The sequence below is a fragment of the Triturus cristatus genome, chromosome 1_2 (genome assembly GCF_964204655.1).
Source record: "Triturus cristatus chromosome 1_2, aTriCri1.1, whole genome shotgun sequence".
Classification (NCBI taxonomy): domain Eukaryota; kingdom Metazoa; phylum Chordata; class Amphibia; order Caudata; family Salamandridae; genus Triturus; species Triturus cristatus.
The window spans coordinates 890,438,737-890,465,925 of NC_140580.1; the positions used below are offsets into that span (position 1 = coordinate 890,438,737).

At 45.2% G+C, this 27,189-nt stretch overlaps 1 protein-coding gene across 2 annotated transcripts in view; it reads right to left on the bottom strand.

The window, feature by feature from the left end:
- The window catches only part of LOC146868234 (collagen alpha-1(XII) chain-like), a 324,949-nt gene that overhangs the window by 36,791 nt on the left and 260,969 nt on the right, over nucleotides 1-27,189 (bottom strand). For both annotated transcript variants that reach the window (XM_085609539.1, XM_085609543.1), the window contains 2 exons: nucleotides 25,347-25,625; nucleotides 2,954-3,232 (listed from right to left, as the gene is read on the bottom strand). In XM_085609539.1, the coding sequence (XP_085465665.1) occupies nucleotides 2,954-3,232; nucleotides 25,347-25,625 (558 nt within the window). The remainder of the gene's footprint in view (nucleotides 1-2,953; nucleotides 3,233-25,346; nucleotides 25,626-27,189) is intronic.

The window sequence follows — 27,189 nt, forward strand, 5'->3', positions numbered from 1 at the left end:
TGAAAGGTTGTGATATGGTTTGGGTACAAGGAGCCAGGTGCTTAGTGAGCAGTAGGTGTAAGCCAGGGTCAATTACAATCTGACCTCACCCTAAGCAGCGAGAAATGAGAGGAGCGAGGAGTAATTGAGGAATGGGCAGATGTTTATGAAAATTTTGATAAGCTGAATAAGGAGAGCCAGAAAAACAAGAAAGGGATGAATAATAATCTCCTTCAATCCCCTTATTACCACTTCACCTGCTCCTCGTTACCAAAAACATAATTGAAACCCAACTAGCACTTTGTATGAGAGTGATCACAAAAGGGATCAGAAAAAGGCCTCCTAGAAACACAGAGGTGAACACAGAAGCACACAAATATACACAAAATGATTAGATCCCTAACCTTCATGTTACTTCCTTAAGTATGTTTGCTGCAGCCTTGAGGAATGTCTTGTGCTCTATGCCCCCACACCAGTGGCGGCCAGAGAACAGAGCTTCAAAGCACAACAAACACTAAAATGTGTTGTGGTCCTCAAATACCCCCCAAAAAGAGTCAAGGAAAGGAATGACTTGAATCAATAGACAAGGGGGTGATCCCTCCTCCATCAAAGAGGTTGCGTCTTCCCTTTAGGATCCTTCCACCAAATCAACGCCAAACCTTCAGACTTAGCCTAGTATCACAAACTACCCCATGTCACTCTGTCTGCCTTCCACAGTCCAGCCAACACCAAGACTCCTCCCTTGACAGAATAAAAGGTAGCCTATTTCATGCCAGCCCCCACCCAAAATAAGGAGCACCTTGTAGATGCATAGCCTGTTGAGGTCGTAACCACAAGTACTGTAAGCAAAGAGGATGGTCTGATGAAAGTACCAGCAGAGCAAGAATGGGCTGAGCTATCCCTAACAGGCTGGTAGTGCCTCTGTCTGCAAATATGCCTGTACCAATGTTTCATATGTTGTCTATTTTAAAAAAGAGTCCTAAAACAATGTAGATGCTGTTTGAAGAGTCTAGAGCCCCTCGAAGGGAGAGAGAAGAAATGGCCCTCCCCACAAATTCTTGCGTTTCCTGATGTTGACCCCTATCCATGAATAGAGAATCACGACTTTGAGTCTCAAGGATGAGTTGGGAAGACTGAAGAAACCTACTGATAGGGAACCAGGAAAAAGACCAACAATCACAGTGGACCTAGACCTACTTTCACATGGTCTACCGAATGTCTCCAAAGGAAGACACCAATAAGGACTGGTTTCTCAAGTCAGCCTGAAGTACCAAGCAAAAGCTCATGACCTCGTGAAGGGGCAAGAAAGAAGGTTAAGGGCATGAGGAAAGAGTACTAAATCTCAGGTTTCAAGTTGTGCATTGTTTGCAGGAGAAGGGGTTTCTTTAGCTCATATTTTCCAAACAAAAACATCTCGGAATGTGTCATGGATAAAGGGAACTTTGTGATGTTCACAAACCAGAATTTAGAGAGGCCCTAAAGAAGGATGATTGAGACCCAAGCTTGATCTGATTATGGTTGTGTCTGACCTGAAAATGATGAAGAGGTTGACTATTCGTGAAGGCTCAACCAAGACTATATCATTGTAGGTTGTGGACAGGCGAACGTAAGTTAATCATTGAACGCTTGGCATGTTTTCATTTAATTCCTACCATGCCATTGGAACACAAGGTCACACTTCACTAAGTGAGGAGGAGATCTCACTGGCTTTTGGCTATCCTTGTGTATCTGTTTTGACTCACTTATTGGTCCTTATATTAGTTTTTTTCTTTCAATTGTTACATGTACTTTTTACACCTGTGAAAGTAAATGTTACAGACCCTGAGCTCTTCATCGAGCATAAGAACAACAAGGCGGATCCCCTTATTCTGTTCTCCAATCATTGTTTAATAATGCAAGTGGTATTTTGAGTTGGTTGTCTTTTAGAATGTTCATGTTAATGACATGCCCTACCTCTCACATTCATGTTCACAAAGTTGGACAGATATTTCTTAATTACCCCTTTAGTAAGTAGACTGACTTCGTCATTCTTTGCTAGACAGCAGCAGCCCGTGCAGGTAAGAGTTGGGGGAAGGGGGGGGGGGGGGTTTGTTTCGACAGACGACCACAAGGGAAATATTGAATAAATAAATAATTTCCCCTTGTCGTTGTCTGTGCTTTCCTTTCTTCCTCCAATTCATGAACAGACCTTTCCCATCGTCTTATCGGCTTTTCAACTACTTTTCTCCATGGCCACTTCTTTGTTCCCTGGGCCCTTTCTGGGTAGTGGAGGAATGTGTGTGCTTTTGTCTTGTGCTAGGCAACACACATTCACCATTGCTTCTTGAGCTAATGATTTCCATTGCATTCTTGGGAGGAAAATAGGGGCTCTTTATTGCTTTCCCAGATTCTTTTTTCTCTTCGTTTATTGCTCTGTTTATTAAAAGACGTGCTTTATGCCTTACTCATTGGTAAAGTGGTTTTGCTTTTCCTCCTAGTCATGTCATTGTATGTTTCCTATTGCTCTTTTGGTTGGTACACTGATGTTCTCCGTGGCAGTTCTTGCACAGCCACTCTCTAGTGCCTCTTCCTCATTAGTTGAGAGTGGAGAGGTGTGGAGCAGTGACCAGAGCGGCTGACTCCGTGGCGCGGGGCTGACGGTTCGATCGCCGGCGGCAGCTCAATTCAGCATCGTGTGACTTAGGGCAATAGCTCACTTAATATCCTGGACGGCCCCCAGTGCCTTGAAACCCTGATGTTTGCGCTTTACAAATAGGAATTATTATTATATTAGTAAAATGAGCAGTTTTTCAATCAAACTTGCAGAACAGTAGTCCATCGCATTATGAAGTTTTACATGTCACCTAGGACAACAACAACTGAAACAAATCTGACAAAGATCACTTTATAGGGCTTTTCATTTCTGCATATTGAAGATTCAGGTGTTTGGGGATCTAAATTTGATCATATTGGACAATGTAATCTGGAGGATTACCTTCCAAAGTGGTGACCTGCACAGCCTGAGGAGCGATGTACTGCTCGTTGGAGTCTGGGATGACTGTGACGTTGTATCTAGTGCCTGGTGCCAGGTTCCGCACCACCACACCGGTCTGGTCCCCTGCCACCAGCGTTGTCCGCTTTTGCTCGGGCTCTGCCACTGGAGTGTATTCCACCACATAATACCCGGTGTTTTGGGAGAGGAGCCTTGGCCAGGTCACCCGGAAACTGCTTGTAGTGACGTCGAATACTTTCAGTCTGTCTGTCCAAATCACCTCTGGAAGATAAAGTAAAACAGAAATTTAGGAAGTCATTTTTGCCAAGTGCCCTCCCTGTCTGAGAAGCTCTGGTGTGCCCTGCCCTTTTAAAAGATGCCAGCCAACAAACCATGCATAGGGATTAAATGATGTTGCCTGTTACGTGTTTCTGGTGCTCTGTATCAAATGCCCAGCCATTCTTCACGTGATTCTGGTTAGTCAATGCTCAGACTCATTCATCACTTCATTTTAATCACACACACACACACATATATTTGGTTAATAGTTGTGCAATAGAGATGTAGAAATCACACACATACCCACAAACCCTCTCTCTCATGCACAGATCACACTCCCATGGGTCTTTGTAAAGTCAGAAAACTAGGGGGCTTATTTTTGAGCCCTTGCGTCACTTTTGCGACGCCAGTGCGTCCCTTTTTGTGACGCACCAGCGACGTAAAAAATGCACCATGTTGCGTCAATATTTACAAAGTGACGCATCTAGGTATATGTGTCACTTTGTAAACCCCTGCGCCACATTATACCTGCGCCAGGTATAATGTATGCAGGGTGGGCGTTCCGGCGCAAGTAAGCCTCGTAGAAGTGATGCAGTGAAATCTATGAGATTTCACTGCGCCACCTCTAGGACGTAAATGTGTCAATATCTTACGCCTGCCTCACAGCAGGCGTAAGACTGACACAGGCACATTTGAAATGGGACTTCCCCATGTGAAATGACCCATTGCTGAAGTTGCTTCACTTTTGTGACACACTCCAGCAATGCGTCATTTTTGCACCTACATATACGTCAGAAATACTGACATATCTGTAACTCCTTGCGACTTGATGCATCATACTGTGAATATGACGAATCCAGCATGTCGCAAGGAGGGCGCAATAAAAAGTGACGCATCTCCGTTTTCACACAGCGATGCATCACTTTTCATAAATGAGGCCCTAGATACTTTGTCCCAAGAGCATCTTGTGTTGGGAGAACTGACAACTATCAAGCAACAGTTTGCACACAGAGATTGTAAATAGCGGCATTGGGTCACAAAAATGTGGAACACTATACAAAAAATGTGTGACAGTTTAGTTTTCAGAAGCAAAGATTTTTTTAGATAAAAGGAAATCGCATTGATGGTATGAAAAATACAAGAACTACATTAAAGTTATCTTCTTGGGTAGAACAAAACAAAACTGAGTTTATGAGAAATTTAGGCAAGGGTTATTTTTAGTATTTTAGTGCAGTTTTTTGTGATGTGATTTTGTTATTTTCTTAGTATTATCGGGTAGGCAAATTAGGCAGGCTACCTTTTTTATGTATCATTTTGTTGTGTTTATAGGTGAGTAGGTGAGCAGAAAGAGCAACTGTGCAGTTAATTTTACTTTATTTGAGGTTGCTGGTTGTAACAGTAACACAATTTGTGTCTGACTAAGCTCCACTGTTCAACTTTTTTACTTGAAAAAAAGTTGAAGAATATGTACTAATAAAGTACCAGATCAAATGAAAATAATATAGTTTGGTTTAGCGGTAATTTAAAAACGCTGAGAATTATACAGGTCCTGGCCAACTTTTTTCCTGTTACAGATATATATACGGCCCAACCAGAACCTTGCCCGTTCGGCCTAACTCCCCTTGCTACCTCATAAACATTAAGACATAATTGTCTTAACCCCTTCGCTGCTAGGTCTTCCCCCCCCCCCCCTCCCCCCCTCCCCGTGCTAAGCCCCTTTTTGGCTATTTGGGGCAGTTCGCGCTTAGGCCCCTGTAACTTTTTGACCACATAAGGTATCCATGCCAAATTTGCGTCCTTTTCTTTCAACATCATGAGGATTCTAAAGGTACACAGGGTTTGCGGATTCCCCTGGAGGGGACTCAGAAAATAGCCAAAATACAGCAAAGTTTTTTTTGGGGGGGGAAAAAAGGGCTACAGATGAAAGCGTCTGGTTTTCTTCCTGCAAATGGTATCAAAAAAGGGGTTGTGGTGCTGAAATCACCATCTTCCCAGCTTTCAGGGACAAGCAGACGTTTGTCAGAAAACCCAAAATGTATACACAGTTTTGACATTTTTCTGGGACATAGCCTATTTTTGCTATTTTTTGTGCTTTCAACTTTCTTCCAGTTAATGGTAGAAATGGGAATGAAAGCAATAATGGATCCTGGACAGCTATACATTTTTAAAAAGTAGACCAAATTCTTTATTCAGCAAGGGGTCATTTGTGTAGATCCTTCAAGGTTTCTTTATAGAAACTAACAGTTGAATAAAGGAAACATTTTAAATTTAAAATTTAAAATTAGCTGACACGATTTCACCTGTAACTTCTTCAAATTATGAGAGCTGTTTGAAAGCAATATACATCCGGAGGGGGGGGGGGCAGAAAGACTGACATTTCTCTGGGGGGTGGGGGCATTGCCATTCCCTTTTTTGGGCAGTCCCCACCCCAACGTCAATAAAAAAATCCCTGGTTTCTAGTGGGCTTTCTGCCCCCCGGGGGGGCAGATTGAGGGCTACTGCCCCATCTGCCCCCCAGGGGGGCAGAACAACTCTAATTGTGCATGGGATGGGGGCTATGGCATGCCCATATTGGGCAGCCCCCACCCCTATTTTGCAGTAAAACAAAATCCCTGGCTTCAAGTGGGCTTCCTGCCCCCCGGGGGCAGATTGGGGGCTTCTGCCCCATCTGCCCCCCAGGGGGGGCAGAAAGACTGAATTTGGCCCAAAAAACATTGGGGTAGCAATGGTCCTTGCCCAAGGGGCCACTCCCCCCTCCCTGGTGCTAGTGGGTGGATCCCTGCTTGAGGAGCACCCTCCTGGGGTGATCCCCAAGCAAGGATCCACTAGGGAAGGGTACCATTGGAAAGGGGAGATTCTCCCTTTTCCAACGATACCTCTCCCAAGTGTTTTGGTGCTCAGGGGGCTGAGATAGCCCCACAAGCACTGAAACACTGACACTGAAACTAGGTTTCAGTTTCGTTTTTGTTTCAATGACGATTGCGCGCCAAATACGCGATCGCCATTGCAACGAAAACTAAAAATAGTCCTGGGGAGGATGGGGGAGCTCTTCCCCACCTCCCCAGGCAAAAAAAAAATGGGCAATCCCTCTGCTGCCTGCAGCAGAGGGATTCTCTGAGCATGTGCTCATGACGGAATGGTTCCGTCATGAGCACAGCAGCACTTGTGCTCATGACGGAACCATTCAGTCATGAGCACTGAAAGGGTTAATTGAAAGTGGGGAAAAACATTAAGACTTAATGGTTCATAGAAATATTTTTCTTCACTTTACATTTCTCCCATATAAAAAAGAGGACTGTATTTTTCAGTTATAAATATGGCAAAGTTTCTACTAGCTACTACTAGCAAGAGGCCTACTGTTTGTAAATACAACACTTTGAAATTGAAGAAAATTAAAATGAAGAGTTAACTTAATCATTAAGGTAACTTTTCATTTCAATTTTCTACAATTTAAAAGCATTCAGAAACATCACATTGAGTTGACAATAACTTACTTAAGAGTTAAATACCTCAGTGCTTCAGTTATTCACCTCTCTACCCTGGGTCATAAATCTTACTACAACACTGCTCATTAGTAGGCCCTGTTATCTGCAGCCAGAAGATAATAATGTAAAATAAACAAAGCCTTCCCTTAACTTTAAAAGAAAAATGTGCCCCTATGCACTACTCTGGAGGTGTCAATAAACTCTTCTACTGGTTGGAGACACCTGCTCTAAATCAAGCCTGTAGTAAGGAAAAGTGGAATGCTGTGCGATGGGTATGAGAATAAGAGAAGGATTACCGGAAGCACTCCTCGGAGGATATTTGCCAAGAAAATACCTGTGAAAGGCTTTCACCAACCTCAGATCAACGATAGCTGAAAGAGGAATCCAGGACCAATCTTTGTTACCAAAACACAATGTCACTTATACTCCAACCTGAACCACAAGTGCAAGCATTAGGGTACGCACATTAAGAAGGCACAAAACACGCTCAAAGTTCCAGCGCACAAGGGGCTTGGCTTGTTTCTCTGGGGGGGGCACCCGCATCACGAAGGCACACCCCATGCTCTAGCCTTCAGTGCTCATAGAGCCTCGCAGGAGAGATGGTGGGGTCAGATAGGAAGGGGTACAGTCTCTTCAGGATTGGCATGCAGAACTTCTCTCTCCTATATTCCCACATGATATGTTAAAGAATGTCACCCTCAATGTGTAAGGGCCTAATAACCCGACTGAGAGGTGGGCTGTCCTGTCATATTTGGAAGGAATGGGGGAAGATCTATGTCTTCAACAGGAGACCCCCTTAGTCTGAGGCGACTGTCACAGGATGAAATCCCATGCCTTTCCCCACCAATTCGTCTCCTCTGTCAATTCTAAAATGAGTGTGACCATACTGGTTTACTGTTCGTTCCATTGTAAGATAGGCCCTAAATCTTTGGAGATCAAGGGACGTCTATTGGCCTATTCTATCATTGTAGGAGATCATGCTTTCGTTATACGTCCCCCCAACGAAGGTTAAGAGCACCTCCTGAAACAAGCCTTGGTCGAAGTGATGTCTACACAGGATAGAATGGTGCTTTTGGTGTTTGACCTGAACCTGGTGTTTGATAAGTACCAAGACCATTCTGCGAACAGATTTAGTCAAACAGGGGCCCTGTCCAGAGAAGGGACTCAGTGGCTGCAGGAGATGGCACTGAGGGACATATGCAGGGCACAACACCCTCAAACCCAAGACTATACATACTACTCACATGAACACAAGAGATAGAGCTCCAATCCTTCTCGGACCATTTAGCGGTGTCCCTTACTATTGTCATTCCCTCTTGGCATCGCCCCCTTCGGCCATGGTGTATACAAGAGGTGGGCCAGAGGTGGTAAAGAAAATCACTAAGGCGATAGTAGATTACCGCACCATTAACGTCACAGAGGGAGTATCGGTCACCACCCTTTGGGAGACCGTAAAAGTGGCCCTCAAAGGGGAGCTGATTGCAGTGTCAGCGGCAGATAATAAACTGCTGCGCAACAGATGGGAATTGCTTGGCGGGCAAGTGCAGGAGTTGGAACACATACAGAAGCATACAGAGGCCCCAAGAGTTTTGCGGCAGCTGGAGGCGGCACGCGTGCAGGTAGCAGGACTGGACACCGACCGGGCCGACTATGCGCTGCTCAGACTCTGACACTGTTTTTATGTAGGGGGCGATAGATACGGTAAGCTGCTATCTAACAGACTCATGGTACAGAGGCAGTCGATGGGAGTGGAGTCCCTGGTGACTAAAGGCAATGTGAGGAAGTGGGGGAAGGTCCTATAGTATCTACCTTCCATGATTTTTATAACGAGCGCTATGCTGGACAAGTCCTACCTCTGGAGGGACCAGACTGCTATCTCCACGGGTTGTGTACGCCAAGACTGACGAAAGAACCGGCAGAAAGTTTGGACCGTCTGAGTAGAACAGAAGGGGTTATCTCCACAATAGCTCGCCAGAAACCCCTCAAGCTGCCGGGGCCAGATGGTTATCTGGCTCTCTTTTATAAGACTTTCTGCCCCACCCTTGCTCCAATCCTGACCCGGCTTTTTAATTTCATTATGGGACCGGTATCTGTACCCTATTCGATGCTGGAAGCCTCCATAATGGTCCTTCTCAAGCCAGGGAAGGATAAAAAACAATGCAACTCATATCACTCCATTTCTCTATTGAATGTGGACATTAAATTGTTCACTAGCATCATGGCAGCCCGTTAAGGACTGCTTATGCCAGGGTTGATAGGCCCTGATCAGATGGGAATTGTCCCACACAGACAATGCAGCGACAATACAAAACAAGTCCTTCATTTAATTGCCAAGGCCAACCTCTCTGGCAGGGAAATTATGGTACTGGCCATAGACGCTGAGAAAGCGTTTGATCGGGTGCACTGGCCTCATTTGGAGGCAATGTTTGCCCAGGCATTTTGGCCTTGGCAAATGCTTTAGCACATGGATCCTTAGTAATTACGGGCGACCCCGAGTGACGATCTGCGTGAATGGGCTGTCTTCAAATCCCTTTCCCATGTGCAGAGGCACCAGGCAGGAGTGTGTTCTCACCCCTTCTGTTCACACTGTACATGGCACCCTTAGCTCAGTGTCTACGGGACAATCCCAAATTTATAGGGGTCACCTTTGAAGGGGAGGAGCACAACCTTAGCCTCTATGCGGATGACGTGATCGTGGCCTTGGATAATCTGGTCACGGCTCTCCCAGCCTTCTCGAAGGAGGTTGAGAGCTTTAACACAGAAGCAGCTTTCTGCATCTACGTCCAAAAATTGCAGGCCCTTAACCTGTCAGATTCTCCAGAGACTGTTGAGCAACTCGCTTGCCAATACCCCTTCCAATGGGTGACCACATCCATCCACTATTTGGGAGTTCAGCTAGCCCCAACAGTTCGCTCAACCACTCCTCTTAGTTACCGTATACTACTCTAGCAAACCAGGGACTTGGCACAATGAAGACAATACCGACTGTCCTGACTAGGTCGTATAGTGGCCCTAAAGATGACTGTCCTTCCTAAAATACTATTTCTGTTCCAGACTCATCTGATAGACCCTCCCGCAGGCATGATACAGACCCTGCAAGGAGAGATGAACCGCTTTGTTTAAGCTGATGGGAGACCCCGAATGAAGCGCAACTAGGGTTACACACCCACAAGTGAGAAGGGGCTTGGGAATTCCAAATCTTCTACAGTATTATCATGTGGCCCAACTCCCTTATTTAGTAGAGTGGTCCAGGGAGGAGAAACACTGGTTGTTTTTGGATCTTGTGGTCGCAGACCTACCCCTGTGGAAGGTCCCCTTTCTCCTCAAGGCACAACAGCCATGGAGCTTGTACTGTTCGCTGATTAACAAGGCTACACTCCGGGTGTGGGACCGGGTGGCATCCCGCAAGGCTCTAGCATCGTGCCCTTTCATTGAACGCCGGTAATAGATAACTCTGATTACACACTGGAACATGACTAAAGAGCATTTCAGCATTAGCAAACTGCTGGATGCTGCTCCATTGGTCATCTCTTTGACAAGGAGGGCATTCTCTCTTTCGAGCAACTGCACACACGCTGTGCACTGCCGGAGTCTGAGAGGATACATTACCTACAAGTATGCCACTGGCTAACACATCCGCAAATACCAGACCAAGACAATAATGAGCCTCCGAATGTAAAGTAGTGAGCTACAAGATAAAGCCTTTCGTGTGAGTACTCCAGGGAGGAGGGAGTGGGTGGTGGGGAGGGACTGTAGGGATTTTGTTGATGCAGAAAAACTGTACTTCTTAAAGTGGAGCCTCACAATCTCCGATTGTTACTGTGTCTCTTTGCTAAAATGCAATAAAAACAATTTGAACCATAAAATGTGACCTTACAGCAGCAAATGGGAGAACTGTGTCTGATAGTGAAGGTAGGCACACTTTTAATAGACTGGGCCATTCCAGTCAAATTATTATTTTTAGTTGATTTGAAGCTATGGCCCTTTGTGTGTGATATGGCTGTAATAGACAGGGTTGTTAGCTTCGGGAAACTTGTTCCGCGGCATGAGTTGTAAAGATAATAAAGGATTTTGGAAAACTTTGGCACAGAGAGATAGTGGCTCCAGGAAAGAAGTGGAATATTTTGACCATCCCCAGGATTGGCTGACTCACTTCAGTAATTGTATTCAAGCATTGCGGAATCTTTGTGGGATGGTATAGATCCTTCTTTGTCTATTAAGGGACCGATTCCAATCCGGGTCGGAAGGGCACAAAACGCGATCCGGACGGAAAAACTACAAGCCGTACGCATGTTTTCCGTCCGACTCATACAGCTGTACGAGCGAGCAAGTACGATGCGAGCTACGTGAAATTCACCGACCGAGTCGTTTCCGGGTCCGAACCGCTCCGTACGTCTTGGCCGTAAGCTACCCGTGGCATGCAATGGATGCGATTTACAACCGAGCCAGTACGATGCACGTGTCGGACAGCCGGTGCGAGCCTGAGTGTCCGGCTCGCAAAACGTCCGGGAAGTTGCCTTTGGGGGTCCACGTTGGACCCCCTGTCACCTGCAGCCCTATGACTCGGACACAGGGGGAGACCCAAGGGTCTCCCCAACACAGGCATGTACGGTGCAGATGGCACCGACGCGTACCCACTGTAGGGGGCACCCTTGTGCGAGACGTACCCATTCAGTCAATGGGAGCCCATGTACGTGTCGTACGACCGGCTCCCATTGACTTATATGGGAGTCCGACCGAACCGAGTCCGGCAGCATACGGCCGCATCCTACTCGCTCGGTCGGACTGCAGGACTCCGGTTCGGTCGGAAAAGACTCCGGATCCGGCTCGGTCGGAGAGCTTTCCGACTCAGATCGGAATCGGCTCCTGAATAAGAAATCAAAGGGGCATATCAACAAGGGCTTTATCTCTGCTTTTTTGGCTTTAAAAGCCAAAAAAGGAGAGATAAAACTAGCGCCCTATCAACAACAGGGTGCTAACATGCAAATTTGCATGTTAGCACCCTTTTACTCTACGCTTCCCCTTGCATCTCTAATGAGATGCAAAGGGGGCGTTCCAGAGTAAAATAATAGAAGAAATGTCGCTAAGCGACATTTCTCCTATTATCAAGAATGTCGCTAACCCTGTTAGAGACAAAAAAAGCAGCGCTAACCGCGGTTAACGCTGCTTTTTTACGTCTGGTATTTTTCTGACTTAGCCATGATATCCTATGGAAGGAGGATATCATGGCTAAGTTTGCCTGTCCCTATCAACAAGGTAACGTGAGATTATCGCTGGGTTTCCAGCGATAATCTCACGTTAGCCTGTTAGCGTGAGAATTTTTATCGCTATTGAGATAAGCGTTGCTAATAGCACGCTATCTCAGCGATAAAAATTCACGCTAGCCGGCGATAATTATCCTAGCGCTAAGTGCGCTTAGAGATAATTATCGCCGGTTGTTGTTGATATGCCCCAAAATACTTTAAACTTTGAGGTAAGTGAGTCACTGGAGGCAATAAGGACTAGCCTAGCTTCAAAAGCCCCAGGGCCTAAAAAGATTCCTAATGATGTTTTTTGGCCCATTCAGTTATTTGGGCTCTGTATATCAGCCACCTATCAAATTCATTATTAAAGTGTATGAAGCTCCCGGTTTCCTGGCAGGTAGCAGAGATAATACCTTATTTACAAGAAGGGCCATCGCAATATTCCTAGTAACTACCGTCCAATTAGTCTGGTAGATGTGTTGCAGAAGATTTTCTTCAAACAAGTATTAGCCCATCTCCAGGAATGGATTAAGGGCAATGATGTTTTGTCAGATTTTCAGGCAGGCTTTAGAAGTGACATTAGTACTGTTATCCAGGTCTTTCGTTTTACTTGTATCTATTGGAAAACTGTGGCAATCAACAGGGGTCAGCTTTTTGTTGCCTTTGTTGATTTGTGTGCAGCATTTGATCTGGATTGGAATTGTGGACAGGCCCAGAGAGGATGGGTATTCCCTCTAATTTGTTGGCAATGTTTGTATGGCTGCATGCAGAAAAATGATGCAAGGGTCAAGTGGGGGGACCAGGTTCAACTTACTGAGCCAATAATGATTAAGCATGGCATTAGACAGGTTTGTGGCCTGGCCCCTACTTTTTTTACATTGTATATAAATGACGTAGTGGAGTGGCTGGATACAGACAGCTGTGATACCCCAAAAATGGCAGGAAGGAAGGTTTCCAATTTTTTTTCATAGATGAAACATTACTGCTTTCAAAATCTCCTAAGGGCCTGCAGCAGCTTTGAAATAATTTTAATGCCCTTTGTGAAGAGAATGAGTTGGAGCTTAGTAGCTCAAAAATGAAATTTATTATTTTTAATCCTACAGCGAACAAGAATTACAAATGCAGGCTATATGTGGGAACGGGTCCAATAGAATATGTCTCTAGGTTTGACTATTTGGGGTTAAGACTAATCCCAAATTTAGACTGGACTCTACAAGTCCAAAAATCACATGTATCCCTGCTGCAGTATATTACAAATATATCTAAGATCCATAAAAAAACAGCTTCTAAGAGAATTGCCCCAGCACTGGAGATCTATGATGTTAGGGCTCTGGGAGCAGTCTTATACGGTTCAGAGATCTGGGGGTATGCGAATAGTAGTATATTGTCAATTGCAGAAAATAGATTTATTACATCTCTTTTTGCCCTTCCAATGAGTACTCCGTGGATTCTGTTGCATTTGGATATGGAAATAAAAAAGATTGCTTTGAAAGCTGAATGCAGGCCCTTGATCTATTGGCACAGGTTATGGACCTCGGCTGCTCAAGAAGCATCTCAAGAAGGCTAAGTGACCGGTTGGTTCTTGCCTGTGTCCGAAAAATACCATGGATGACACACGTTAAAACTGTATTGGAGAAACTGGGTCCATGGAGGTTTTGGCTGTATCCAGAGGAGATTTACTCTTTTTAGAATGAATATTACAAAATATTATATTGGAAGTATGTGTCTGTTGAAACCATTCGCAGATGTAAAGGGTCTCTGACAGTGGAGTTTACTGATATTAAACCCTTCCCATTGTATCAGAGTACGATCGACAAAATCATTCCTCCACTAGCTCAGAAACTGTATAAGCAATTGAGGTATAAATCCCTTCCAACCAAAGCTATCTGTAATAAGTGGTCTGATGTATTACCTGTAGGAGATGTGTGTCCAGCATGTGGAGGGTCCCCGGAGTAACCAATTCACATTGTATTCTCCTGCCCGGCCTATGGGCACCAAAAAGCAAAATGAATAGTGCCCCTGTGCAGGAATCTGGTTGTCAGAAGGCATTTGGAGGCCCTCAGGATTCTCAGTACTGATAGTTCCAGATTAGTTTATTTTCTATCGCAAGATACCTTATGTCGGTTTGGATCTGGTGAACTAAATGTATCCAAGCTCGTGGATCAGTACACCTTTCAGGTTTGAAATAACCTAAACTGTTATGTACCTTACAAGTAGTGCTTAATTTGTGCCGGTGCTTTCCGGTGCTTGGCACCGGCACTTATTCTTCAGGGCCGGGTCTACACTATGCGTCGGCACGTCATAAGGCATTGTGTTAAATTAAAAATAAAATTACCTCCTGACTCACAGCAGACACTGTTGTTCCTCCCCCGAGTCTCCAGTAAAGAGTTTTGAGGCTGTGCGAGCCAATGATAGAAAGATTCCAGCTATATCCAAAATATTAGGCCTTTAGTTCCGTGTTGCCGGTGGGCGGAACAGTAAAATTGGGCTGGATTTGGTTCTGCTGGTAGGGGCTGTGTGCGCAGCGTGCGTAGATCATTTTCAAATTGCCATGCCCTACCAATCATGCACCAGACAGTCCCCATCGGTTCATCTCGACGTCGATGGCTGGCAGCAGCAGGCCTAGGCAGTGCCGCCCACCAGTAACCGTAAGTAGTAGCCAAATCAATGCTGCTTGCTTGCAAATAAACAGATTTACACACAGGCAAGAATCAATTGAATGTAATTCTCTCACCAGATAAAATGACTATTCTTTCTTCCTCCTCTCCTTATGTCTTGCTCCTTAGTCTCCCCTTTCTCTCTCAGGTCTTTATCCTTGCCTTTCTTGCTCTCCTCTCTTGTGACCATCTCTTCTCTCTTCTTTTCTTTCTGTTCTATTTCCATTGTATCTTCTAATTTCCCCTATTTCTTCTGCCGCTGCTCTCTCCTTTTACCAATGCCCTTCTCCCGGTTTCTCTTCCTTACACCAAACATTATTTCCACATGTTCTAGTTTCTTTTTCTCCTCCTGCAGTCTTCGGCTTTCTCCATCTCGATCTCCCATGACTGTCCTCTTTTCTGTACCACCAATGCTGCTTTCTCCCCTGGTTCTTTCTACCTCTGCTTTAGTCCCTTCCTCTTCTCACCCAATGGAGCTCTCTCATCTTTACGTCACTATCTGTCTTCTCCACAGGATGGCTGGTCGTCTTTCAGAGGCTGACCAGTGCTTAATTTGAGCCAGTGGTTTCTGGTGCTCGGCACCTCGACTTAATTGCCAACACCGGCACTTTTGACGGCGCTGTTTCAGAAATATAAAGATGAGCAGAACAACAGTTGTTTATTAATTCAATATAATTTAAAACAACTAATACCTGCCACCCAAGCCGTTCTTATATCTTTAGGGGCCACTGCCAGTCCCGTCCAGGTTCATCTGCTGCCTCAGTTGTCGCGAGCATGGTAATCTCTTTAAGGATCTAGTGGAGTGGTGTTACCCATCTCCACAGTTCCAGGCCATCTCCTTGGCATGCGTTATTTGTGTGGTAAAGTTTACTGACTGCTTTGAACAATGTTGCTATAGAGTTATAGAATCTACTGTGTGTGTGTGTGGCCTTTTCCCCTACCATGTAGTAAAGATACTGAAAACAGTTCCAAGTAGAATATGGTGACCTCCAGCCAATTCACAAGGTTCATATCCTAACCTCCATCACCAGAGAAGCAAGAGGGAAGACTTCCACAATCCTGGTGCTCCTGACACCCTACAGCTCGAGTGGCACCTCAATCACATAGTTGAAAACACAGAATGAGAAACACCAATAGCATCCTTAACGTAGTCTCTCAAGATGCAGCCTCTAATTTTATTGTGAGACAAGATGGAGGAGACACACGCTTGCCATCAGGGAACACCAGCCATAGGAGCCATGGTTGACAACAGCAAGCAGCCAGGAAGGAGGGGAGTAATTCAATACTAGCAGACCCAAAGGTCAGCAAACTCAACTTTGTGCAGGCCTAAAGATGCCATTACAAAAGAGCAGGCAAGAGCTCCACAAAAATGGAGGACCTCAGATCCTGAGAGCAGGTCAGAGTTCCACAGTCAATGCAAAGGTTTACACAAGAAAATGAGCATGTCATAACCCTTAACATCAATGACACTAGATGCTGGAAGTAGGCATAGGCAGAACATCAATAGGGCTATTAACAAAGTTACCATACACTTGTGAGTAATTTACTCTTCCACTTTTGAGTAACTTTACTACTTTTGGCTATTCACAAAATCTGAGTTAAAGTTACTCAAAAGATGTAGGGGCATATCAGCAAGGGGCTGCGATAGAATTATCGCCGCTTTAGCGTCCGTTTTCGGGCGAAAAGCGGCGATAATTCTATCGCACTATCAGCAAAGACACGCTAGCGTGTGTTCTCATGCCTCAGCGCCCTTTCCCTTAACGCCCAGCTTTGCGTCTCTAATGAGATGCAAAGTGGGCGTTCCTCACCAGAATAACGTGGGAAATGTCGTTAACCGACATTTCTCCTTTTATTAATCTGCACGCTAACCTGCACAGCGATAAGAAAAGTAGCGCTAACTGCGCTTATCGCTACTTTCCTTACACCTGGTTATCTCAGCGATAAAATCCAGCGATAGTCGACGATAATTATCCTTGCGCTAAGCGCGCTCAGCGATAATTATCGCAGGCTGTTGCTGATATGCCCCATAGACTTAGAAGTCTTCAGTCCCAGAAAAGGGGGTGGAGACAAATTGTGAGTGTAAGTCCAGCACCAGACATGCCTAACCACTGATACAGCAACGCCCTCCCATGGAAAATAACGAAGGTAAGAACTTAAGCTAAAACCTCATACGAAACAATGTTAAATTAAATTAAATTTTTTAAAATAGTTAAACATATAAATAAATATAATTTTATGTTAAAATCTAAAAAGAAAACATATTTATAATTAAATTATAAAACATTTTAACAATATTTTTGAATTGATAAATTAATGTAACATTAATTCCTATTAAAATATAATCACATTACTGTTAACTAATTCAAAACATAAATTTTAATAATTATCAATTATTAATAAAATTATATATATTTTACTTTAGGTAGTAATTTATTTTTTAATTTAAACTTCAGAAAAACAATTTCTATTTAATATATATTTGCTTCAAATATTTTATTGATTTTTGCAGAGAGGAAACCATGTGACATTACACTTACATATGACATCAAGAACTGACCAATACTGGCATCAGACATGATCTGCTGAGGCGTATTACATCGGGCATGACTATTCCAGCCACGGCCCGTCTGTACGGGGATAAGGGGCCACACCCCACCTCCTTTTTCCCAAAAGAAGAGTGTCTTTCAGGCTGAACAAAGGTCAGCCTGACAGACACACTTTTTATTCAGGTCAGGCAGCCAGGAGCTGTTCTTGATCTAAATGTGCAAGCGCTTTGTTGCCTGAGCTGAACTTTGCCAGGCTGAGGATTTCACAGCCCTGTGGGCATGATCTCCTCAGCCTGGCAAGAGTGTCTCGAGGCCCTCCCCTTTGTGACAAAGGGGAGAGTCACTGATTGCCTCACACCTGGGTGCTACAGTTTGAGTCCTGAAGTGCCCAAGGCGAGTATCAATCAGTGACATCTCATCACAGAGTGGGGTGGAATCAGCAGTCTCATTGACCCCACACCACTCTGTAATGAGATAGGGACTGCTAGCTTCCCTCATTGGCTGACCTAAGGTCCGCCAATAAGGGAAAGCAGCAATTCCAACCCTCCCGGCACCTATGAGGCAGTGCAGATACGTTTTATGTTTTTTGATGTTTGGTGCATGCATGCATGTATGTTTGTGTATTTGTGAGTGAGTTTTGTGAATGGGTGTGAGTGAGTGCATATGTGTGCGTGTGTTCCCACTCCCTCCATGCTAAAACTATCATTCGCCACTGGCCTATTTCCCTCTACACTGTGCACATGTTGGTTAATGCTAGCCCCTGGTGCCCCTGGACGAAGCCGCTCTGGTCTAGGTGTACCAGAGTGGAAAGTACTGTCTTAAGCTGGGTCACCAGAATCTTCATATATACTTTAGGAACGATGTTCAGCAAAGGTTAATATCTATGTTAGATTTTGGGATCACCACCGCTTCTCCAATTGTCTGGGCAATTAATCCCTTGGTGGCACAATGGCTGACCTTGGCTGTGAGTTTCGGGATTAGTTGGGATACATAGAGCATATAAAACTGGGTGGTAAGGCCATCAGGCCCGGGGTGTTTATGGCCTTGGGTTTTGCTGGCTAGGCGCACTTCCTCATGGAGGATCGGGGTCTCCAGTGGACGTGTTGGGTGCCAGTAAGCTTTCCAAACTGAAACGACTCTAAAAAGGCCTCTTTGTCCCTCAGAGATGGGGAAGCAGCTCTGTACAGGGCCGGACTGGCCATAGCGGGCACCGGGGATTTCCCCTGTGGCCTGCCAGGGTGGGGGCCGGTTTTGGGCCCCTGGGGGTCGTTTTTGTTACGGGGACGTTTTTGCAGCATAGCTGTAAAATCTGTCCCTGTAACAAAATCGGCCGCAACCAGCCCTGGTAAACAGCTCGGCTGCACCCCCAACCCCTTGGGGGGCCGGCCGAGCACTTTGCCAGGGCCGGTTTTGGTTCCCAGTCCGGCCCTGGCTCTGTAGAGCTGTTCATAGAACATGTGGAATTTAATGACTTTCCCCTTGCCATCCAACACCCAGGATGCCGAGGCCACTACTATTTCTTTCACATATTCTTTTTTCCTTTTGCCCCTCAGGAGTCTCACTAGGTGGGTGCCCGCTTTCTCTCCTGCTATATAGGATCGGTTTTTAAGATGGAGCGGGGAAAGTTCTGTTCTGTTAGTGTAATACATCCATACTTGGCTTCTGGCCTCCGTTTGATCATGAGTGATATGGCGAGAGGGCTGTTGAAGCTGTTCCTGCTCAAGCTCTCTAATCTCACCCTCAAGTTTCTGTACCTCAAGCTTGCGTAGTCATGCCCGTTTGGAAGCTATTGCTGTAAAGTGTCTTTGTATAACCGCTTTTAATGCATCCCACACCCCAGGACCAGGGACCACCCCACCCTCATTATGTTCAGAATATTCCTCTATGCATCGTCCTATCTCGCTCTTAGGGACTGGGTTCCTGAGTAAGGATCGGTGCGGACTTCAGTGTCCAGGAGGTTTTCCATGCCACAGATCTGACCTGATCATAACTGGTGCGTGATCGGAGACCGACATGGGCCTGATTTCTGCGGTACAGAGAAGCAACCCACAAGGAGTTGCTCATTAAAATATAGTCTATCTGTGAGTGGGTGTGGTGTACATGAAAGTAAAAACCGTAGGTCTTGGTTGCAGCATTGAGCTCCTGCAAGGCGTCTTGAAAGCCTTGGTCATCAATTGACTTTTTCAGTCTTTTGGAGAAGGCTCCTGCATGAGCTTCCTGTCCTCACTCCCTGTCTGTATGTGGGTTCCAGACCTTATTAGGATCACCGGTCAGGATGATGTCTCCTCTTGCCACCTCCCCCAGCCTCCCCAGAAAGTCCACCAGAAACGAGTCCTCTGCGTAATTAGGCGCATATACTGTGGTCACGGTTAGCGGCTTGCCGTGTAATGCTCCAATTAAAATGAGTTGTCTGTTCTCCTTGTCCATGTATGCATGTGTGACTGATATGGGAAGATTGTGTTTTAAGTAAATTGCCACACCCTTTGTTTGGTATTAGCTGAAATATGGTACCTTGTGGGGTATGTCATATGTTTCATTATCCCCTGGTCTTTGCGTAGGGGATGGGTTTTATTGCAGGCAGATGAGATCTGGGCTGGATTACCGGAGTGCTCTCCAAACCACTCACTGATTACTCAGGGAGTTGAGTGGCCAAGTATTTAGTGAGATTAATTGGACCATGAGAATGTCTAATAGAGTAGTGTGCAAATGAGGACAAGCTCAAGGACCATTGAGCCTACTCTTTGTAGTGGCGATACCTCCAGTTCCCAATTTCCTATAAACATGTTTAAACAAATCAGTAAACAATGTATAACTAACAACCAAGAATCTTGAAATGCATGCGACCTGGCAAAGTGCCAAACCTGAATAAACCTCTGATGGGTGAGGTCCACCTGAGCCCTTAGCATCACCCAGCACGGGTTGAAGAGGCCTGTGTCCTCAGCTCGGTCGGACCCATCGGAGGTAAACAAGACCGCTCTGTCTGCGCCAGCCTGCCATGAGAGTTCTATGCGCCTCCTTTAATTTAATATATTTAAATTGTTTAAATATTTAACTGAAAATTAAGTTAATAGTGCTGTAATATTTTCATATTTTGTTCTACACTTCAAAGAAAAATATGAAATAAATGTAGGTTAATATTTAACATAAAATATTTTTACTAATTTATTGTAAAGTTTAATTAACCTTTTACATTTTCGCTGTACTTTACCATAGGGAGATCTACACCGTAACTGTGGAGTCTTTACAATGTCAGTCTGTTCCAATTATGTGTGAAAAGTAGTCTAGTCGTTTTGTGGTTCTGATGGCTCTTCTGTAGGTTCTGGTATGGAGACATAGTGCACGTTTGTTTGTTTCTTTCTTGATTTCCCCCTCTTGTGTTTAGTGTGTTGAGATGTATTTTCATTCTTTTGATGTTGTCATAAATCTATTGGGTGTTCCTTTTGTAGCCACCCTTGATTTGGTCTATATTGATATCTGTTTGCTCAGTGGAGTGGAGATGCAGTTGTAGAAGGTGTTTATGCCTTTAGGCTGCATGCTTATGGCAGTTTCTTCAAGATGGGAGTTGAGTTTGTGGCTATGTAGTTTTTTACATTGCCTATATGAGCATTTATTGTCGGTGGTGTTTGGTGTCTTTGACCTGTTGTCGTTGATAAGTGTGTGGACCTTGAAGATGATGATGTCGTGGTCGTTCCAACTCATGTGGGAGTTGTCTGTAACTCTGGCTTCTCCTAAGGGTGCAGACGTGACATCTGTAGTGAAAGTGAGGTGTGGTTTCTGAGAGTAGGTCAAAAATGTTGAAACAATTTTTATTCATGGATCTTGATTTGAAGAGTAAGCACTGTAATTTTGTGTTTCTTTCCTGTTCATGTCAAGGTGCTTTGAGGCGATGATATAATGTTGTACGGGAGGAGGAACAGGGGCATAGGAGAATTTGGTGTGGGTGGGCTGTCGGGTAGTTTGGTTGCAGCTAAGGGGGAATGTGGAAGGGAGATTGTTTGGGCAGAGAATTGAGACGTTTGAGTGTCAGGGAAAGTGTTGTAGGTAGAGAGTAGTGGTGTTGTAACTGCTGTGTTGGTAGGAAGTTGGAATGATGTATGAAAGTACTATTTAGGGAACCTAGTGTTTGTATGTTTGCTACTGCCCCTGATTTTTTGTTTTAGTCTGGCAAGTAACATGTTTTTCAGTTCTATGGTCTGCGGTTTTAGAGTCAGTGTGTTGATTTTAAAAGGTTGTGTGGCATATGGTGTAGTGTTTTTTTTTTCTTTTTTTTTTTTTTGTTGAAAAACCTTTATTGACATTTCAATCATTAACAAGTATGGGCCTACAACCCCCCGGGGCCGGCCGCTAAGCAATCAGAGCAATAAGAGCCAATGTAAACACAGGCGGCACCTCGGAGAGCAGAATCTTCATTCCAATATAGTCCGGCCAGTGAGCCGCGCAGGTAGGACACCAGGAGAAAAGGGGTTTTTCATTTTATAATGAAACAAGACAGTAGGATCAGGTGCCAAACAATTTCCCAACAACGATAAGGGGCAAGAATAATAGACGTAAGCAATAAGCAGCAATCTATTGAATCAAAGGCGCAGACACGGGAAATTCCGGATGGGGAAGAATATCAAAAACAGTTGCGCCTGCAAGCCCCGGTACCTAACGCCCAGAGAACACCCCGGAAACTGTGGCACACACGAAGAGGCGACGATTCACAACAAAGGAGGTGTACCACGCTGATCCCAGAAAAGAAAAAACAAAAAGAAGCGGAGAAGAAAAAGGAGGCCATGGAAAAAGAGATAAAGACTAAAGAGTCCCCTCCCCCAACCCCCCACCCTGCACCTCTGCAAATGAGTATGGCCCCCCCCCCCCCAGCAGTGTGCCTGTCGCCCTGGAACTAGACCCGAAATATAGAAGAAACAGGGAAAAAGGAGTAAGAAAGAACCCCACCAGACGGGGGGGTGGAGAAAGTATAATAAACTGGAGGAGGGCCTTCAAAACATACCCCCGGCTTCTCCCTCCCGCACGGTGAAGTCTCCCCACAGCAAACAATAAGCAGCACCAAATCGACCATATCAAAAAAAGGGAAATGGGGAGCATTATGCACCAACTATGCTAATAACCATGAGAGTACGCAACCATGAGTCCGCCCGTCTACTGGATGACCACCCCCGAAGGATCAGCCTCATCCTTGACCACTCTTTGCAATTCTGCCCATGCCTACCCCTCGACCCAGCACCATGTCCGATGTTCCAGGGTAAAGGAGTGTCCAAAAACAACCGGGAAGCGACGCACACAGGTGGGGTGGAAGTCTCTGAGTACCAACACAGTCCGCATCATGGAGGGACGTCTTTCCCAGTGCTGCCCCAGGATCTGCACTGCACACAAGGTCCAGGAAGGCTGAATCAGCCAAAGTAGACAAACGTTGCTGGAATTGTCCCTGGGTCGCCGGAGGCCGTGCACGGGACAAGGCCACCACCTTCCACTCAGGTCCAATACCTCCGGAACAGATCAAACCCTCAGTTAGCCGATCACACGGTAGCATACTGTCCGGAGTGTCCGGCTGTGCACTAATCGCAGGGGTGGCCGCGACATTATCCTCCTGTGTGCAGTGTGGGAAGCCCCTGTGTACCTGTGGACCAGCATGCCGCCACTGTCCCAACGCTGATGCCACACCATCGAGCTTACTCCCCAAGATCCCGGCGCCACGAGCCAAGGAGAAATGAAGGGCACCAAGGGCCTCTAGGAGGTCGCCGTACCCCAGCACAGCTCTCTGCGATCGCTCCGCCACACTCCCAAAAGTCACACACTCCCAATCCTGCTGCGACCCAGTGGACAGGATGGTAGGCTGCATAACAACAAGATGGCCGCCGGGAAGGCCCGACTCGTATTGGGGCCGGGACCCAGGGACAAGCGCCTCGAGGTCCACGTCGCTGAAGACAGGGGGTCCGGGGGCATGCACAAATTCAGCCGTTGCGTGGTCACGGGCAACAGTCGTCCCCGCCACGGACCAGCTCCCGCGAAAAGCCGGGAGCAGCCCGCAAGGATCAGGGCGAGCTAGGGGCGGCGTCCGGGCAGCTCACCGTCAAAGGCAGGGGCAAGCACCGAAGAATCTGAGAGTTGCACCCCCGGGCATGTCCTCGGTCCGCTACGCTTAGCAGTGGGAGCGCCTACGTCAAAATGCAGGCCGAGGGCAGCACCGCTCCGGTGGACCGACTCCACCCAGTCACCACAGGCCGCTGTTGTTAAACTGCCACCCGGCCAAGGCGTCCACTCGAGGTCCCGGCTCCGGGGCTGCACGGGCCGCAAAGTTCAACTGCAGATTTCTCCGGCGGTACGGCAGCCAGAAACCTCGGAGTCACACGATCGGTTGCCACTCTCATTCACAAACACGATCTCATAGCGCAGACTGAGGATCTCGTGCAGGATATCCGTGCGGGATGCGGAGGTTCACGGAGCCGGGAATCTACGCTGCCGTCCCGGTCGCCATCTTGGCTCCTCCCCCTGTAGTGTTTTTTTAATGTAATATGCTGTATGGTGATGGTGTGATTTAGTAGTTATAGCCACTCAGGGAATGTATATGAGGGGTGGGCATTGAGCATAGCTAGTATTTAGGGTGTAGTATCAGAAAGATTTTGTCAATAAATGATTGCTTACCTGGAGTTTTTATGATAAAGACGCAACGTTTTTTGTACAAGGCTCTATCCAGGAATTAACAGCCCCAAACAGACAGCACCCTCAACCTGACCCCCCATTAACTGGGTGGCCAGGCTGGGCAGCCCAAAGACCTTGGTTCAAATAATTCTAATGATCAGGCAACCTGAGCCAATAGGAACTCTATGTCTAGGAACCAATCAGAACACACTTATGGATCTGCATAGTTACTCCTCTGTGGGGTCTAGCGATTATATTGGGTGCACCACAAATGTTCAACAACCATAACCGATCAAGATCTATTTCTCTGTCATTACACTGAATGAAATTTGAGGTGCAGGACCAGCCTTCTGTGACTTTTCAGAAGTTCACTTGTTTAATTTATTAAGCCTTCATACTCAATTTTACTTAAAGAACCAAACAATATTTATTCTTTTATCATTAACTAAGAATCGTTTACCACTCATGGGACACAGAGGTGCCTTACCCCTACGACGCTACATACCCTCGCTGATATCATTGGTTGTGCCTGTTCATGCCTCCCCCCCCCATAGTTTAGGCCTTCGTTTTGCCCTAGTTTCTGTGCCATATCTGGAACCTGAGACACCGGGGTATACACCTCATATCAAGTTTGCACGTGGGTCATGCTCTTCGATGACGTATCACGGATATATGCAGATGATGTGTACCACTATTGAATGTACAATTTGTTATAACTATCTGAATGATCTATACGATGTACAATGTGTCCAATGTAAAAATGGCAATAAAAAAAAAGTTTAAAAAAAAAAACTAAGAATCGTTTACAGTCTAATCACGTTTCACATATTTAAATGTATTCTTCAGTCTATACTCAAAATTCTCTTCTAATGCCAACAATAAACTCCACCGCTGTTGAGTCTCCTATGATCTGCAATGTGCATTGTAGGGTCTTTCGGCTATCCGTGTTTCTAGAATGTTATCACTTCTAGAATAGTAAATGTACGAAAAACTATGTTCTTGAACAGAGATGATTCTATGACAGACCTACATGCCAACATTCTTCCAGGGGGGGAGACACTATCTAGTGTAAGACATGGCTCGTGCGGCCGCTACAAATTCACGCTGCCTAGAGTGACAAATATTCTTCCATCATCCCTGCTCTTTTTCATTTTACTTCAGCCATAAATAGGCAATTACTCGGCAACAGCATTCAGGTTCTCCCTAGCTAAAAATATTTTTCTCTGTATCCTTCAAAGTGCTTTCTAAATACCTTCCATGGGACATGACAAGCCTCTTGAACTGCCCTTAACGCTCCTCGTGGGAAATAAACCTTCATCAGTGTGCTGTTTTTCTCTGTTTTTCAATGTTCTGTTTTCATCTATACTTGCTATTAAGTAGCTGCATTTTAATGATGAACAATTAAAAGTCAGAAAGGATAACCAAACACAGACATAGGTTTGACAAGAATCTCTTTCTAGGATTTAGGTTTGTCCTTTTGGATTTTTTTTTTTTTAAATATGAATTTGATCAGACTTTCCACTGCAGAAGTACTGGAAGATTACCTTTTAAGGTGGTGACTTGCACAGTTTTAGGTTGCATGTACTGCTCGTTAGACTTAGGGGTGACGGTCACTTTGTAGATAGTACCTGGTGCCAGGTACTGTACCTCCACTTCGGTCCGGTCTCCAGCCACGTTCACTATCACCTTTCGATCAGGCTCAGATATAGGTGCGTATTCCACCTGGTAGTATCCAGTGTAAATGGACAGAAGCTGTGGCCATGTCAGACGGAAGCTCCAGGGAGTGACATCCAGCACTTTCAGATTCTCTGTCCAGATCACCTCTGAAAAAGTGAACAAATATATTTAAGAGGACATTTTTAACCACTTTCTTCCTCGTGGTTTCAATGAAGAGGGACAGAAGGGTGAAAAAAGAAGGTATGGGGATGAAGAAGAAAAACGAAAGGAAAGGGTGAGGGGCAGAGAAGAAACAATGAGAAAGTAACAGAAGGCAGAAAAGAGGAAGGGGAAGGGGGGGGGGAAGAAAAACATGTCTGCATTTCCTGAAGAAAAAACCCCAAAACCCCCTCTAAATAAGAAAGAAAATGATTAACCCTGCCCCAGTCCTGGTGACTCAAGTTCTAAAATGTGTGAACATGTGTTTGACCCAGAAAGTGCTATTTAAATACTTTCCCAAGACCTTGACCTGCTCTTGAATTTGTCTTTCAAACTTCCACCAATCTCTCGATACCAGTAAGTACAGGGTAAATTTTGAAGGACTGGATGGTTTATCATAAGAAGAAAGACAATAAACGTAATATATGTAAAAGGAAATTAGTGATGGCCACGATAGATCTACACTAATATATTCAAAGACTAAATAAAGACGTATTGAAGGCTTAATATCCTAAAACTATCAGTGAGGATTTGGAACTAGAAATAAATCTCATCACGAATCTCATCACGAAAAACCAAGGGGCATATTCACAAGCCCCTTTGCTTCGCTTTTGCAGCATGCAAAGTGGTGCAAGAACGACGCAACTTCAAAATGAGATCTATTAAACTACGCAAGGCCACATTCATAAATCTCGAGTAATGCAACGCAGCGCAAATCGCTGCATTGCATTATTCTAAGCCAGGGAGGCGTTTCCATGGGCGTTGCGTGGGTGTTTCCACGCGACATCCATGGATTTTGATACATTTCCAGTAAAGAGGAGACGTTTCTTTATTTCTCCTCGTTTTTCCTCTTTCTATGTGTGCTACATTCTACAGCACACAAAGAAGAAGGAAAAAGCCTCAGGGGGTTGTTTTTTTGTAGGAAGATGCCCCTTCCTGCACAAAAACAATCCTCTTTACATTGCAGGCACGGGTGCCTACGTTGGTGCTAGGCAGCCAAAAGGGCGCCAGTACAGGGGAAAATGCTGAAACACGCTGTATTGACTTAAATACGGCACAATCCTGCCCTTTCCCTGTCAAGCAGTGCATTGCAGCAAGGTGATTTGCACTGAGTGACTTGGCCAACTGATGAATGTATTAGCAATGGAAGGGAGCTGCATACAATGCAATGATTCCATGAATAACTATAACGGAGTTTGACAAACACTCTTAGAAAATGATTAATACTATATAAGAAATTGAATCGGCTTTGCATGTTTCTGTAGACAAGAAGAATTAAGGAAAGAGGGTAAAAAAGGGAACGGGAAGAAGTAGAAAGAGAAGAGGCGAAGGTAGGAAGGGCAAAGGGATTCAATAACGAGAATGAGATGAAAGGCAAGGAAGAGGAAATAATTTTTTTCTCGATTGAATTTCCTGGAATTTTAGTAGGGCAAAATATATTCTGGAATTATTTTATTCTCATAAAATAAAATCCACTCTAAACCAGGTAATTAGGGGTCTATTACGGAGTGG